We start from the raw sequence: 15,849 nt of genomic DNA, 5'->3' as shown, positions 1-15,849 counted from the left end.
ATTTTTACTTAATGGAATAAAATAAGCATTCCCATAATATGGTGTAATAAAAATGATTACACATGAAACTACAAATCTATTATATACAGCTTGCTACTCCTTTTAAATATATAATAAAATTATAATAGAAATTTCTCTTTCTTACATTTCCTTTTTTTTTTCTTTGCTCCTGCCCACCCTAGAAATAAATACCATTATACACAAAAAGATATGTATTTAGGTCTTTCCACATGTTTCTATCATTATTGAGTTCATTTTTTCTTTCAACTCATTATATTGTATTCCATCACAATCATATAACAAAAATTCATGTTACATTAAAAAATAAAGACTTGAACCCTAACCCTAACCCTAACCCTAATCCTAAATGCCTCCATACTCTAACCCTAACCCTAACCCTAGAACACTTTTGTTGAGGTTATATGTGCCTACTCTGAGGGACCAGAGTAATCTGAGTGAATCTGAGTTGGCAAAAGTATGCTGTGAATAATACGCAGTATACCTTTCTTATTTATGTCATAAGCTATGCTGCCAAAAATCACCTAAAAGCTAAAGGAATTATGTTATTTTGAATTTTTTACTATTTGCCAAAATCATAGCAATGTTACTGATACTAACAATATCAAAGTCAACTCCAGGGTCTTTTTACTCATTTAGAACAATAATTCATTTTTTTCATAAGTAGATAAGTAGCAACCCTTAACCAACAAAATAATATATTTACCTATATATACTTTATCATTTATGAATGAATTATATTCAACAATTTTGGGAAAAAACTACAGCTTATGCTTTATTTATTAACAAAAGCTTTCTTTTCATTATTACGCTTACAGCCTCTTTTATCTGCTTATTCCGTAGACTGTATATGATAGGGTTCAGTAAGGGTGGTATTATAGCATAGAATATTGAAAGGATTATATCTTTAATGGATCCAGAACCTGAAGGTGGCTGTAGATGTACATAACAAATTGAAATAAGGAACAAAGAAACCACAATGATATGAGGGATACAAGTAGAGAAGGCTTTTCTTTGGTCTTCTTTCACTGGAAATCTGAGCACTGTAGAAAATATACTAATATAAGATGCAGCAATGAAGGCAAAGCAGCCAGCCCCAATCACCAGAGCAGAAACAAGTAAAGATATCACATTGTTGAATATCTCTGAGCAAGAGAGCTTGAGGAGAGAGGGGACGTCACAAAAGAATTTGTGAATCACATTGGAATTGCAGAAAGACAACTGAAATGTGTAACTGGTATGGAAGCCTGCATACAAAAGGCCAGTGAACAAGCAGGTTAAAGTCATCTGGATACAGGCACGAGGGTTCATGATCACTGGGTAAAGAAGTGGTTGGCATATGGCAACATAGCGATCACGGGCCATGACAGTGAGCAAAGTAAATTCAACATATGCTATGAAAATGACCATGAATATTTGAATTGCACATCCAGTAACTGAAATAACCCTGTTGTTCACCAGGGAGTTGATAGATGCTGTTGGAACAGTTATTGATATGAAGCAGATATCCACGATGGACAGATTCCTAATGAAAAAGTACATGGGAGTGTGGAGTCTCCTGTCAATGGTAGTAATGATGACAATGAGAAGATTCCCCATCAGGCTTGCTGAGTAAATGAGAAAGAAAAGCAAAGAATACAAGATCTGCAGCTCTCTGGTATCAGAAAACTCCATAAGGAGAAATTCAGTCACAGAAGTGGTCAAGTTAGACATTTTCTGACTCTTTCATCTACTGAGTAACCTAAGGTGACAAAGAGAAATGAATCAGTCCACAAATCAGTAATTATTAAGGACACAATATTTGCAAAGACCAGAAGAAATCATTCCATTTTTATCATTACTGCATAAGACCTTGACAGGCAGCACAGCCCCTGATATGTACTGATTATATGACCCTGAGCAAATCGGGTTATCTTTAAAGAAAATTTTTTAAAGTTCTTGTGGGATATGAAGATCTACACTGGTAAAGGAAATTCCTATACCTGAAAATTCAATCTATCAAAATTTTCTTTTGTTTTTAATATTTACTATAGTCATTGATAATTGTGTCTCACTACCTCACTTATTCCACTAATCCACTGTTTCTTAGCCAGTGCCAAATAGTTTTGATGAACACTGTTTTATAATACAGTTTTAGGTCTACTTCAGATAGGCTACCATTGTTTGCATTTTTCATTAATTCTCTTGAAATACTAGATCTTTTGTCCTTCTTGATAAATTTTGTTATTATTTTTTCTAGTTCTGTAGACCAATTTGTTGACAGTTTGATTGATATATCACTGAATAAGCATATTAATTTAAGTAGAAATGCCATTTTTATTATATTAGCATAGCCTACCATGAACACTTGATATTCTTCCAGTCAGTTTGATCTAATTTTATTTGTGTGGAAAGTGTCTTGCAATTGTCTTCAGATGGTTCCTGTCTTTATTTTCTCGGGGAGATGCCTAAATATTTTTTATTATTAACAGTTATTTTTAAAAAATAGCCTTCTATTTTCAAAATATGTACAAAGATAGTTTTCAATAAACATCCTTGCAAAACCTTGTGTTTTAAATTTTTCTCTCTCCCTTCCCTCATCCCATCTTCTAGACAGCAAGTAATCCAACATATATGTTAAATGTTATCTACAGTTATTTTAAATTTCTCTTTCTTTCTCTTGCTGCTGAACTTTGTTGGTAAAATATAGAAATGCAGATGATTTGTGGGTTTATTTTATATTCCACAACTTTACTAAAGTTGTGAATAGTTTGTAGTAGTTTTTAGTTGATTCTCCAGGATTCCCTAAATATATCTTCATATCATCTGCAAAGAGTAATAATTTTGTTTCCTCTTTATCTATTCTAATTCCTTTAACTTCTTTTTGTTCTTTTATTGCTAAAATTAAGATTTATAATACAATATTGAATAGTAATGGTGATATTGTATCAACTTTGTTTTACTCCTGGTCTTATTGGAAATCCCTCTAGTTCATCCCCAACACATGCTAGCTGGTGGTTTTAGATAGGTGCTACTTATCATTGTAAGGAAAACTCTATTTATTCCAAAGATCTCCAGTGTTTCTAATATGAATGGCTGTTGTATTTTATCAATTTTTTCTGCATCCATATGATTTCTGTTAATTTGATTATTGTTATAGATAATCATGGTAACAGTTTTCCTTATATTGAACCACTATGAATTCCTGGTGTAAATCCTCCTCAGTTATAGTATATTAAAATGGTGATAAGCTGTAGTATTCTCCTTGCTAATTTTATTTAAGATTTTTTGCAGTGATATTCATTAGGGAAATTGATTTATAATTTTCCTTCTCTGTTTTGGCCCTTTTTAGTTTAGTCATCATCATATCTGTGTCACAAATGCAATTTCCCTTATTTTTCTAATAGTTTGTACAGTCTTGGAAGCAACTGTTCTTTAAATGTCTGATAGACTTCAGTTGTAAATTCATCCGGCCCTGGAGATTTTTTTATTAAGGAGTTAATAACTTACAGATAATCGGACCTAGGTTAGAAGCCAATGATGGAAATGATGATCTTCAATTTTTAAGCCCTTTGAGATGTTGTCTTACTCTCTCTTTATATTTCCTTTCTGTGGTCACCTCATCTTTATTAATACATTATTGTTTCATATGGATTGACATCCAAGGGAGCACAATGTCCTGATACTCTCTCCTTCTTTCTCTTATACCTACTACTTCCCTAAAATATTCTTTCAAGGTCAAAGAAGCAGGACTTTAAGACAAATGATACACACATGTCTCTTGGCCATTGATCATGCCTAATAACAATTTTTGGGGGTTTTTTAGTTAGTATTTTGTTTTTCCACTATTTCCATGTAAATCTAATTTAACATTCATTTTTAAGTCTTTGTGTTCCACCTCACTCTCCCATTGAAATCACAAGCAATTCACTGCATGTTATGCATATGTAACATGTAAAATATTTCCATAATACTCATGCTGAGAAAAAAAAAACATAGCCCCCACCCCAAAAAATATCAAGGAAAATTGGACAAAAAAGAAAAAAAGAATGTTTCAGCATGCATTCAAACACAGTTCTTTCTCTGAATTTATCTAGCATTTTTCATCATAAATCCTTCCTAATTATTTTGGATCATTTTATTGCTGAGAATACTTATGCCATTCACAGCTTTTTATATTCCAATATTGCCATTACTTTGTGTACTGCACACTTTATTTCACACCAGCTTATGTATGTGTTTCCAGGTTTTTCTGAGAGCTTCCTGCTCATCCTTCATCATAACATTTTTTTAAAGCAGCAGCAATGTCCTACTGACACAGGAGCTACATTTCTATTATGTTGGACACATATATATCATTTGTTTCTTTTTCAGTCATACACTGTCTCACTTCCCTTATATTCTGTCATCCCTTGCAAAAGTGACAAAATCCTACTGTACACACACACACACACACACACACACATATATATTCACTTAACATGGTCCTGATGTACTAAAAAACCATGGGAACTCTGACCTTCTATATGACCATGTTGTCTAATTGTGCTTGATTTTATGTATAACATTGATAATTCAAAAGAATGAACCTAAAACACTGTTTTGTTAAAAATAATTTATATGTACTAACCTATTTGTTTCCGTTCTATTTAGGTAGGACATGATATCTGTTGCTGAATAGGGACAGAGCTATCTTCAGCAACCTGGCAGCCACGTAAATGAGATTGCAAGGGAATAATTTTATAGGCTTAAATATATGATTCACAAATATTTAAGGGAGGTTAGAGAAATGGATACTCTCTGGGTCTGAAGATATTTTCAAATCAAATTCTATGATTTTCTTTCTTCTGTGTCTGCACTTAAAAATTTGAAACCAACTTTTTTTTTTAGGAGTTATTTATTTATTTATTATAACTTTTTATTGACAGAACCCATGCCTGGGTAATTTTTTACAACATTATCCCTTGCACTCACTTCTGTTCCGACTTTTCCCCTCCCTCTCTCCATCCCCCACATGGCAAGCAGTCCTATACATGTTAAATTTGTCACAGTATATCCTAGATACAATATATGTGTGCAGAACCGAACAGTTCTCTTGTTGCACAAGAAGCATTGGATTCAGAAGGTAAAAATTATCCGGGAAGAAAAACAAAAATGCAAACATTGAAACCAACTCTTAAGAAAAATTTGAAACCTCTCTGTTAGGTATTTGAAGTAGTAAATTTTGAAAATATTAATAGCTACAGAAATGCCCTGTCTTTTCTTTTTCATTTATTCCTCTTTAGCATTGGTAGACTAAGTCATAGGCAGCAGGGGTGACAAGTCAATGTTTTTACCAGACTGACTATTAGATTCAATGATGAAAGCTTTTTCACTCTCTATGTGAAATAACACTGGTTTTGGAATCAACAGACTTGTGTTCATATTTAAGTTAAGTCACTTCAAGCTGTGCAACCTTCAATAAGTCACTTTTTCTTTCTATGTGTTTTTGTTGTTACTATTGTTGTTGTTGTATGTGTATATGTGAAGTTTTTTTTTTTTTTTAATTAGGTGCTTTCTCCCAAAAGGACAGTTTTATTTATCTATCTTTTAAGGCAAGAAGGGTGGAATACATGATTTTTCAAGGTTCATTTACAAAACAATATGATAAATTTACAAATATATGTTAAAAGTCACTAAGCTTCTTAATCTTAGATCAGTTTTGAAAGATTAGTATTGAACTTTTCAGAGAAGTGAGTAATTAAGAAAAGGTAAAACTTTTGAAATATTGATGATCCGTTCTTCATTTATTAAGCTGCCTTCCTCAGAAATTTAGTGACGACCATTGTAATAACTAATAAGATTAATAATATCCCATCTGTTGCAAAAACCTGTTAATTTCACATTTACAATGTTCCTTAAATATATCCCCTCCCCTCCGTCAGCCGTCTTTTTGGTTCAAGCCCTCAACACCTCAAGGATAGACTACTAAAATAGCTTACTGGTGGGTTTGTCTGTCTCAGATCTCTCTTCACTCCAATCTATATTCCATTCAGTCACCAAAGTGACTTGCCAAAATCACGGTTCAAGCATGTCAACACTCCTACTCCCCACTTGCAGGGGTCCTCAAACTAAGGCCCATGGGCCAGACGTTACAACTGAGGATGTTTAATCCCCTCACCCAGCGCTATGAAGTTTCTTTATTTAAAGGCCCAAAAAACAACGTTTTTGTTTTTATTATAGTCCGGCCCTCCAACAGTCTGAGGGACAGTGAACTGGCCCCCTATTTAAAAAGTTTGAGGACCCCTGCGAGTGGTTCAGTTACTAATAGGATCAACTATATAATCCTCTGACATTCAGAGCCCTTCATGACTTAATTATGCCCCTATCTTTCTAGTCTATTGCTTATAATATTCACATAATGTGAAACTAGCCTCCTGACTTTTTCCAGAGTATGATATATCATCCTGGCTTAAAGAAATATCTCTGGTTTTTCCCATGCCTGCAATGCTGTTCCCTCCTCATCTCTATTTCCTGATTTTCTTGAAGCCCCAAAAGACCCCCTCCTTCCACAGGAAACCTTTTTTTATCCAGTGCCTTCCCTCTCACTTACTCACTTATCCTAGATATAGCTTGTTTGCCACATACTTGTTTGCCTGTTGTCTCCTCCATTAGATTGTAAGTTCCTTGAGAAAAGAATTGTCCTTTGTCTTTCTGGATGTCTTTGTCATCCCTAAAATAGCATCAATGGAGTGGATGACTCCTCTGATCTACTCTAGTTCTGCATCTATGAAACAAACCCCCACACTTACACAGTCACAGGAATATGAACTGTCTGGATCACTTTATAAAAAACCTGAGGGATTTTTTACTGTTTTTTTTGCTATTCTGTAGACTAAGTCATTTAATTCTCACCACACTTCCACTTGTATTTCCTTTTCTCAAGATATGGCTTTCCTTTGCCAGGAAGAAATGAATATAGAGAAAGATTTGAAAAGAAGGGACATATAGAAGAGCAGGGAAAGAAAGAGAGAAGGAAAGGAGGAGGAATATAGAAAGGAATTAAGGAAGGCAGGAAAGAAAGAAACAAAAAAAGAAAGGGAAAGAGGGATGGAGAAAGAAAAAAATAAAAGGTAGAAATGGAGGGGGGATGTTTTATTCAATTTTTTTTATCTTACCTGAATAAGGCAACACGACACTTTGCAGTTAACTTCTGCAATCTGAGCTGCTCAAAAATGATATTACTGAATTCCTGTGCAATGGAAAAGACTTCCAGAATCCCCCCAGTTCAGGCTGGATTGGCAGAAAGTCATAAAGTTGTCTGGCTATCATAATTCTATTTTTCTTTGTTGGAAAATATTTCCCCACCATTTCCCCATTATATGTGTAGTTGAAATTGGACAACATGTTTGATCAAATGGCCCTATAGGCCAATTTCTCCTTTGTTAAATATTTCTTGCATTTCCCTGGAGACAGTGTACTTGCTCTTCTGCCAAATACAGAGAGGCAGAGACAATTGCACTGATTATCAAAGAAAAGGTACAAATTAAAGTCCTTTTCAGGAGCACTGATTGTAGTTCAAGAAATATTAATAAATATGCATGTGTATGTATACTTAATACGGTAGTAGGAGTTATCATCTTTCAGATTTCCTCAATAGTTCTAGATAAGCCCCCTTTACCTATTCCTCAAAAGGCAGAAGAAAAGAGATCCCAGTGTCTTTAGAAGTTGTTTGACTTGTTAGCGCAGATTTTACATATTGTAACTATGGCTATGGCTTTGATTAATATATCAGCAATAGAACTTTGCAAATGTTGCATAAGATGTTTTAAAATATATTTTACCTTTTATTGTATTCACTTCCAGATAATTTTTTATCATATGTCTGCCTTTTTTAAATAAGAGGGAAACTAGTTTGAGAAATATACCAATAAAGTAATAACTGACAGATTAAAAATCATCCGCAACCCACGGCTCCCTATCATTCTAAGAGGAATTGAAGGAATGTTCTAATTTGTTTATGTTTTGTTTTCTTCTCTTTTATTTTTATGTACTTTTATATTTGGATCTTAAAATAAATATATTTTCTCACATTAATATAACATTCCCCCCCCCATTTTTTGTTATGAAAGAAAAGGTTGCTATGAATATTCTCATATCTGTGATACCTTCACTTCTATTATTGATTTATTTGAGGGATATATCATCATTAAAAGTTACTTACAATTAAATTGGTGATTTTTCTTGAAAGTTCTAAATTAATTTCTAAAAAGTTGGTTAGATTTCTTGCCCACCAAAAAATGGTTTGTGTACCCTCAGTGTTTACAATATCAACTTTTACCAACTTTTATTGGCTTTCACTGATTTCATGTCCTTTTTCAAGTCCATATTGTATGTATGTTTGATGATAGGTAAGTCATTTAAAGTCTTAGTGCCCTTAGAAGCACTATAAAAGTATAATTGATAGAGAAGGGACTGATAAACAGAAGGCAATCAAGGAGTAATCTCCATATGCCAGAAAGCCTTTACTTAGTGAAATCCTAATCCTTATCCTTGTTTTGAACAACTCTCTCAATTTTTAAAATGTGTTGTGATACTTGATATTAGGTTTTATATAAATTTTCACATAAATAATGCTTGGTGGCATGAAATGCATTTTATATCTCCTAATTTTAAAAGAATAGTAATTATAAAATATCAAGAATGCTGTTTTTTTTCTAGGTTATAGTTGCTTATTTTTCATCTTGGGGGAGGATAACTTCTTGACTTGCTAGCTTCCTCTAAATCTCAAACTCCCTACTCCCCAAAGAAAGAAAAAAATTCAATCCTTGGAAAAAATAGTAGGAAAAGCAAAAATTTTGAATGACACAAAAACTTATATCTCTTTTGCAACTTGGGTTTATCACCCCTCAGTAGAAAGGAGTATCATGCACATGGATCACTGTTTCTCTGGGAATGTAATTGATTGTTCCTTTGATAATAGTTCTTAAGTTTTTCTAAATTGGTTTTTATCACAAAGTTGTTGCTACCATATGCATTGTCTTCTGGATCTCCTCATTGTTCACCTCTCTCTTTAACTGTTCTTTTGTCATTTTTCATAGTGAAATAATATTCCTTTATATTCAAATACTTCAGATGGACAAGTCCTTTAGACAGGCTTTGCCTTAGATAGATACTTTTTAGTTGATGAGTATTCTCCTGGTTTCCATTACTTTACTACCAAAAAAAAAAGAGCTACCACAACTATATATATATATATATATATATATATATATATATATATATATATATATATATATATATATATATTCCAGAATTGTTGGACTAATTTACCATACTACCAACAGGATAGTCACGTTTTTGATTTCCCATAGCCCTCCAGGAATTGTCAATCTCATTTTTGTTATCTTTGCCATTCTGAAGGGTATTAAGTAAAACTTCAGCGTTATCTATAAGTTGCCTTTGATATTATTTATAATTTGTATGTGCTTTGAATAATGTCTATGTATTCCTTTAAGTAAATCTAACCTTGTTCAAAGAGTACATTGTATTAAAGGTTGACATTTGGTAATTCTAGGAATTCTTAGTAGGTATTTTCTTTACTTTTTCCCCCTGTTATCATTTTTATTTTATTCAATTGAATTTACTATTTCTTTACACATTTAAAATTTGAAATAAAATTTTAATATATTGGTTCATATTATAGTAATCTATTTCATATAGGATTGGAATGTTTGTTGTATTAACATGGCTCTATATAGAGGGCTGAAACTATTGGGTTGATGTACTGAGGTTGGGACTGCTGAGCGCTTGAGGCTAACTACTGATTGGACAATACTCTATGGGCATATGCTTGGAAAATGGTCCTTTAAAACTATCCATACTGGCTCAATGATTGGTGTATAGAGGATTATAGGAGGGATTAGGGGGTGGAGTAAAATGAGCCAGGGAGACACTCTTGGTGGTAGATGAAGGAGAAGGTGGTTGCAGAGATTCTGCTCCAATCCTGTTCAATCCTGTGTCTGGGGACCAAGAATAAAGATTAAGGACTTTTGCTTATCCTGACTCCAGCTGATTCTGAGGTATCTGGGGTGCTAGTGCGGTCGTTACAGCTCTACAACAATATTTTTCTCTTGAATTGTATTTTTGTTTCACTAATTATTTATCACATTTTAATGTAATTTTTATTACAATTTAATGTACTTTATTCCATTAAATATTTTTCAATCACACAACAAAATGTTATTTTTATTCACTATTTCCATTATTTTGAAATTTAATGAATCAAAATACATTATTTTATTTTATTTTATTTGACATTTATAAGGGGGAAAGTATACTTCCATCTGCACTCAAAATTCTTCAGTTCTTTCTCTGGAGATGGATAGTACTTTTCATCATGAATCCTTTGGAATTTCCTTGGATCATTGTCTTTATTAGAGTAGCTAAATCTTGAACAGTTGATCAGCATTACAATATTTCTGTTCCTGTGTGCAATGTTCTCCTGGTTCTACTCATTTTGCAAATGAATTTTTGCAGTTTATATAATTTCTTTCCCTATTTCTTACCTGAATGCTCTACTCTGAGACACCTTTGACTTCTTTAGCATGCCCTAGTAATCTTGTCATCCTGTAAGATTCTACCTCACTACAACCCTCAACTCCCTTGATTGAAGAGTGAAGCCATGAACCCCCAAGCCTCCCTTTTAAAGGGGGAGCTCAGCTTAACATCTCATTTTTACCTGGCTTCACTACTCTCTGACTTGTCCATCATGTTCCTGTCTCAGATACCATCTTTCATTTCCAGCATTTCATATTTCTTCTGTATGTTGTCTTCCCTGTTTAGAATGTAAGGTACTTAAAGTCAGGGCTTACCTTTCTTTTTTCTTATTTCCTTTCTTTCTTCTACATCCTTCCCTTCTTTCTCCCTTTCTTCTTTCTTTGTTTTTTCTTTCTTCCTTTATTTTGTATTTGTATCCTCAGCACTTAGCATAATGCCTGAACATAGCAAGCATTTAATGAATGTTTATTGACTATTAAGATGTAATAGTGGCAGTTTCTCATAACAAAGGCAGATATCCCATAAAAACTTCTGCATTCACCTGAATTGTTCCACTTATTTCACATTTTCATCAAATCATTTAAGTGTTTTTAGGACTCTTGCCTTTCCTTTTATTTATAAGTCATGTGAAAATACAATATTACCTGTTAGCTGACTACATTGTCATGTTTGATATTAATAATAACAGAATTGCAGTTTACACACACAACAATGATATGTGAATATTTGGGAGGAAAGATGAGACAATTTAACCTTCAACCTTTAGCGCTCCATGCTGCATGGTATCTGAATATGAGTGATTATATTATAAACCCAATAAACCAATTAAATGTAATCAGTAGTTTTGGCTATATCAATTGTTTTAAATCACAACACAATGTTTTTATGACAAGATGTGTATGGTGAGACAATTATTCTAAATTGTCACTGATAAATCAACATGTCTTACATAGGTTCACAAATTTTGTAATATATTTTTAATGCAAACACTTATGTAGATAATTTTGCTTATGAAATTGCTTATTAAAATTGCATATACACATGTACACAAACACACATATATATTTACATATATATGTATATTGCATATTCATTTGTTTGTTTGCTTGTTTGGGATCTTTCAGAACCCAGTCTTTTGGGTATACATGTAATGCTCAAAAAATTGTTCACATAGTAAGCCAAACAGAAATCTAATGCGCATTTTTTAAATGGGGAAATTTTGCATCTTTTGTTTTCTCAATACATCATGCAATGCAGTTAGGCTTGTCATTCCTTTAGTCATTAACTTATTTATTCCCCTATTTTCAGCACCATTTTCTATTTCAACATTTTTTTCCTGGAGAAATTTCACAAATCATAAGAAGATGCAGTTGAGAACAGAATCTTTAATTAGATCAACTGCTTTCAAATTATAGTTCTATTAACTTGCAATTGTTTGTGACAACATACACGTCCCCTTAGCATTCTATCTTTCACTTTCTTCCATGTAAAAGGAGGAAATCGGATGAGATGATGTTTATGTCCAAAACTTCCTATCACTAAGTTTTCTCATTCTGCATCCTGAAATATATATATTTTTAATTTAGGCTTTGCTTCTGTAATGGAGTACTGGCTTATGGCAGCTCCATGTGGAGAATACTCCATCTTCTGCCAAATTATATAGGGAGACTTAGGGCACTGTTCCTAAAAGTACCTAAATGATATAGAATGGAAGGAGTTTCCATTCATTTTAGACCATATTCAGTTTGCTTGCTACATGATGAAGAAAAAAATTTAGAAATTGCTGCTAAGCCAAAATGTCATATGAATTCAAAAAACACTGCCTGGCCTAAATAATAACTTACTTTATTTCATGTATGGATGCATTCAAGTGAGGAGGTAAGAATTGCTGTAAGCCTTAGATAGGGAGGAAGAGCAAGTTTTAATGTCTAGTATCCTGAATTAATTCTACATGAAAACATGTACACATGGATATGTTATTGTTTCTTTCCCACATCATTAGAATTATTGGTAAGTGAACTAAGTTGAATAATGATGTGGGTAAAGAATGATGATTTATGGCTACATTCCTACAAAAGAACTTTCTCTTCATTACTATTCCCATAGCTTCCTTTATCTGTTTGTGTCCCAAACTATAAATTATGGAGTTCAGGAAAGGGGGTATTAGGTAGGGTGCAGTCAATTGGTAAAGATAGGAATTTGCCCAATCTCATCCTCAAGCTACACCAAATTCCTTTAAATAATTATTCTAAACAAATTTTAGAGCATCAGAACACCCCAAAACACAGAGTAGGACATTTTCCAGCCAAAGGCTGCTTAGAAGCTCAGCAGAAAAGGTGGGAGTCCAACATGCAGCCCTGGACCCAACCCTAGCCTGGCCCTAACCTAGTCTGTGCAAATAAATCAGAGGCAGTAACTGATGACTTCCACACCTCTCAGCTCAGAGACACCAAACAGCAGTTGGAAGATCAGCAGAAAAGGTCTGTGGAACCAGAGTGGGAACCCAGCATGCAATCCCAGTCTAGGCCTGGCCTGACCCCAAATCCAGCCTGGCCCCAGCTCTGGCCTGGACCCCCTTGAGAGTGAAGGAGGACTTCTGAATCAGCAGCAGTACTGGAGGCTTCTGGACTTCTTAGCCAGGGGACTGTAGGGAGGACTCGGAAAGTCAATGAAGAGGGTCTGTGGCAATGGAGTGGAGGCCTGGTGTGCAGTCAAAACATAGTCTCAGCAAGTGGAGCCCCAACCCAGGCCAGAAAATTACATCTTACAGCTACAGTGGGGCAGAGACACATCTAAAAGCTTCAGGGCAGAAAAAAGTGCCTATGGTCATATTCCTAGAACAATTTCTGAAAATAACTCAACAAAACCCCAAAAGCTTGGGACAAAGCAAGCTGCATCCTGAAAACAAAGCCCTACTTTAACAAAAAGTTAGAAGCAGAATAAAAGGCAAGCAAAATGAATAAAAAGCAAAAAAAAAAAGTTTCTGGTCATTGAAAGTTTTTATATTGATAAGGAGGATCAGAGCACACATTTGGAAGATGATTACAAAGTTGAAGGTCCTACATCCAAAACAAATAAAAATTGGGCTCAGGCCATGTCAGACTTCAAAAGGGACTTTGAAAACCAAGTAAGAAAGGTAGAGGGAAAAAATAGAGAAAAAATTGAGAGAGATGCAAAAGCAAACACAAAAAAACTAATGGAAAGAAGAAAGCCTTAAAAAGCAAAATTGTGCAATTGGGAAAGGAGGTACCAAAGCTCACTTAGGAAAATAATTCCGGACTTCCGGTTAAGATGGCGGAGAGGAGGCTCACAGTTGCATAAGCTCCGCGCTTTCTCTCACTATCCACTTCATTACAAGCCTCTGAATCAATGCTTGACTGAAAAAAACCCACAAATAGTTACCAAGAGAAGCCATCCTTGAGATCCGCCAAGAAAGGTCTGTCTTTACTGGAGGGCTGGGGCGGTTTTAGATCGGGCGCAGGCTGAGGGCAGCGGCAGTGAGAGCACGGGAGCAGACTGGAGAGGGGGTGGGGAGTGATCGCAGCTGTCTCTGCGGGGAGAGCTTCGCTACAGGTTTGGATACTTTGCTGCAGCAGCAAGTCAGCAGCCCAGCAGAGAAGCTAAAAACACCGGGGCTGAAGAACACAACCGCAAACAGCTGGAGTCTCTCAGGACCTGGCCGCTCCCCCCTTCCCCCCCCCTCAGTGACTCAGCACGCTCTGGGATCTCAGAGCGCAGGCGCAGCACAGTCCTGCTAGTGCCTCACTGCTGCCCCCTGCAGTCTGTAGAGGAAGCTCGATAACACACCCAGCCCCCCCCCAAAGAAAGACTCCAGTTTTTTCTGTTTTTCTTTGGTAGTTTGTCTCTGATTAATAGACAGAATGAGCAAGAAGCTGAAGAGGACTTTAACCCTTGACAGCTTCTACACAGATAGAGAGCAGACTCTAAATCCTGAGGAGACTAAAAACAGGCAGTCCCCAGGTGATTCCCCAAAGGAGGAGATCGTCTGTTCCTCAGCACAGATGAACCTCATAGAAGTGATTAAAAAGGCTCTCACAAGGGAGCTAGAAGAAAAATGGGAAAGCAGAGTGAGGCTTGGCAAAAGGAGAAGGAAGCTTGGGAAAAGGAGAGGGAGGCTTGGCAAAAGAGCCTGGAGAAGTCAGTTAAAGAGAGAGTGGATAAAGAAGTAAAATCCTTGAAAAATAGGATTAGTGAACTGGAAACAGAAAACAGCTCTCTAAAAAACAAAATTGGCGAAATGGAAAAAAATTCCACAGAACAAAAGAACTCAATTGGACAATTAGAGAAAGATTTTTAAAAAGTGAGTGAAGAGAATACTTCACTGAAAATCAGAATTGAACAAGTGGAATTGAATGACTCGAGGAGACAAGAAGAATCAGTCAAGCAAATCCAAAAAAATCAAACAATGGAGAAAAATGTGAAATACCTTCTGGGGAAGACAACAGACCTGGAAAACAGATCCAGGAGAGACAATCTGAGAATCATTGGACTCCCAGAAAAACATGATGAAAAAAAGAGCCTGGACACTGTCTTCCAGGAAATTATCAAAGAGAACTGCCCAGAAGTCATAGGAACAGAGGAAAAAATAAACATTGAAAGGATTCATCGATCACCCACTGAAAGGGATCCTAAAATCAAAACACCAAGGAATATAGTGGCCAAATGCCAGAACCCTCAGATGAAAGAAAAAATATTGCAAGCGGCTAGAAAAACCCAATTCAAGTATCAAGGAGCCACAATAAGGATCACCCAGGATCTGGCAGCATCCACATTAAAAGATCGAAGGGCCTGGAATATGATATTCCGAAAGGCTAAGGAACTTGGTATGCAACCAAAAATAACTTACCCAGCGAGAATGAGCATCTTTTTCCAGGGAAGAAGATGGACATTCAACGAAGTAAGCGAATTTCATCTATTTCTGATGAAAAAACCAGAACTTAACAAAAAGTTTGATCTACAAATATAGAACTCAAGAGAAATCTAAAAAGGTAAAGATTAATCTTGGAACTATATTTTGACTATATAGATGTATAAAGAATACATGTATACCTTGTTCTAGAAATTGATGTGGAAAGGACATTGTACCAGAAAAAGGGTAAAGTGGGGGTAGTACATCTCATGAAGAGGCATAGGAAACCTATTATATCTGAGAGAAAGAATGGAGGGGGATGAATATAGTGGGTATCTTACTGCCTTCAGAATTGGCTTTAAGTGAAAAATCTTAAGACATATTCAATCTATGGTGAAAAGTGAGAAGGGAAAAGTGGAAAGGGAAGGAATAAGCTAAGCGGA

General features: G+C 35.1%; 1 protein-coding gene across 1 annotated transcript; it reads right to left on the bottom strand.

The window, feature by feature from the left end:
- Positions 1-786: 786 nt before the first annotated feature.
- LOC127556475 (olfactory receptor 14C36-like) lies at positions 787-1,731 on the bottom strand. Its single transcript, XM_051989652.1, has one exon. It carries the CDS (start codon positions 1,729-1,731, stop codon positions 787-789), a length of 945 nt encoding a protein of 314 aa, XP_051845612.1.
- Positions 1,732-15,849: the final 14,118 nt, after the last annotated feature.

Source organism: Antechinus flavipes, chromosome 3 (genome assembly GCF_016432865.1).
Source record: "Antechinus flavipes isolate AdamAnt ecotype Samford, QLD, Australia chromosome 3, AdamAnt_v2, whole genome shotgun sequence".
Classification (NCBI taxonomy): Eukaryota; Metazoa; Chordata; class Mammalia; order Dasyuromorphia; family Dasyuridae; genus Antechinus; species Antechinus flavipes.
The sequence above is the reverse complement of the archived record's forward strand: the minus strand, read 5'-3'. Positions and strand labels throughout refer to the sequence as shown.

What these genes read in the sequence shown, in the direction of transcription:
- LOC127556475 (XM_051989652.1), bottom strand. Translation starts at nt 1,731, where the DNA reads ATGTCTAACTTGACCACTTCTGTGACTGAATTTCTCCTTATGGAGTTT.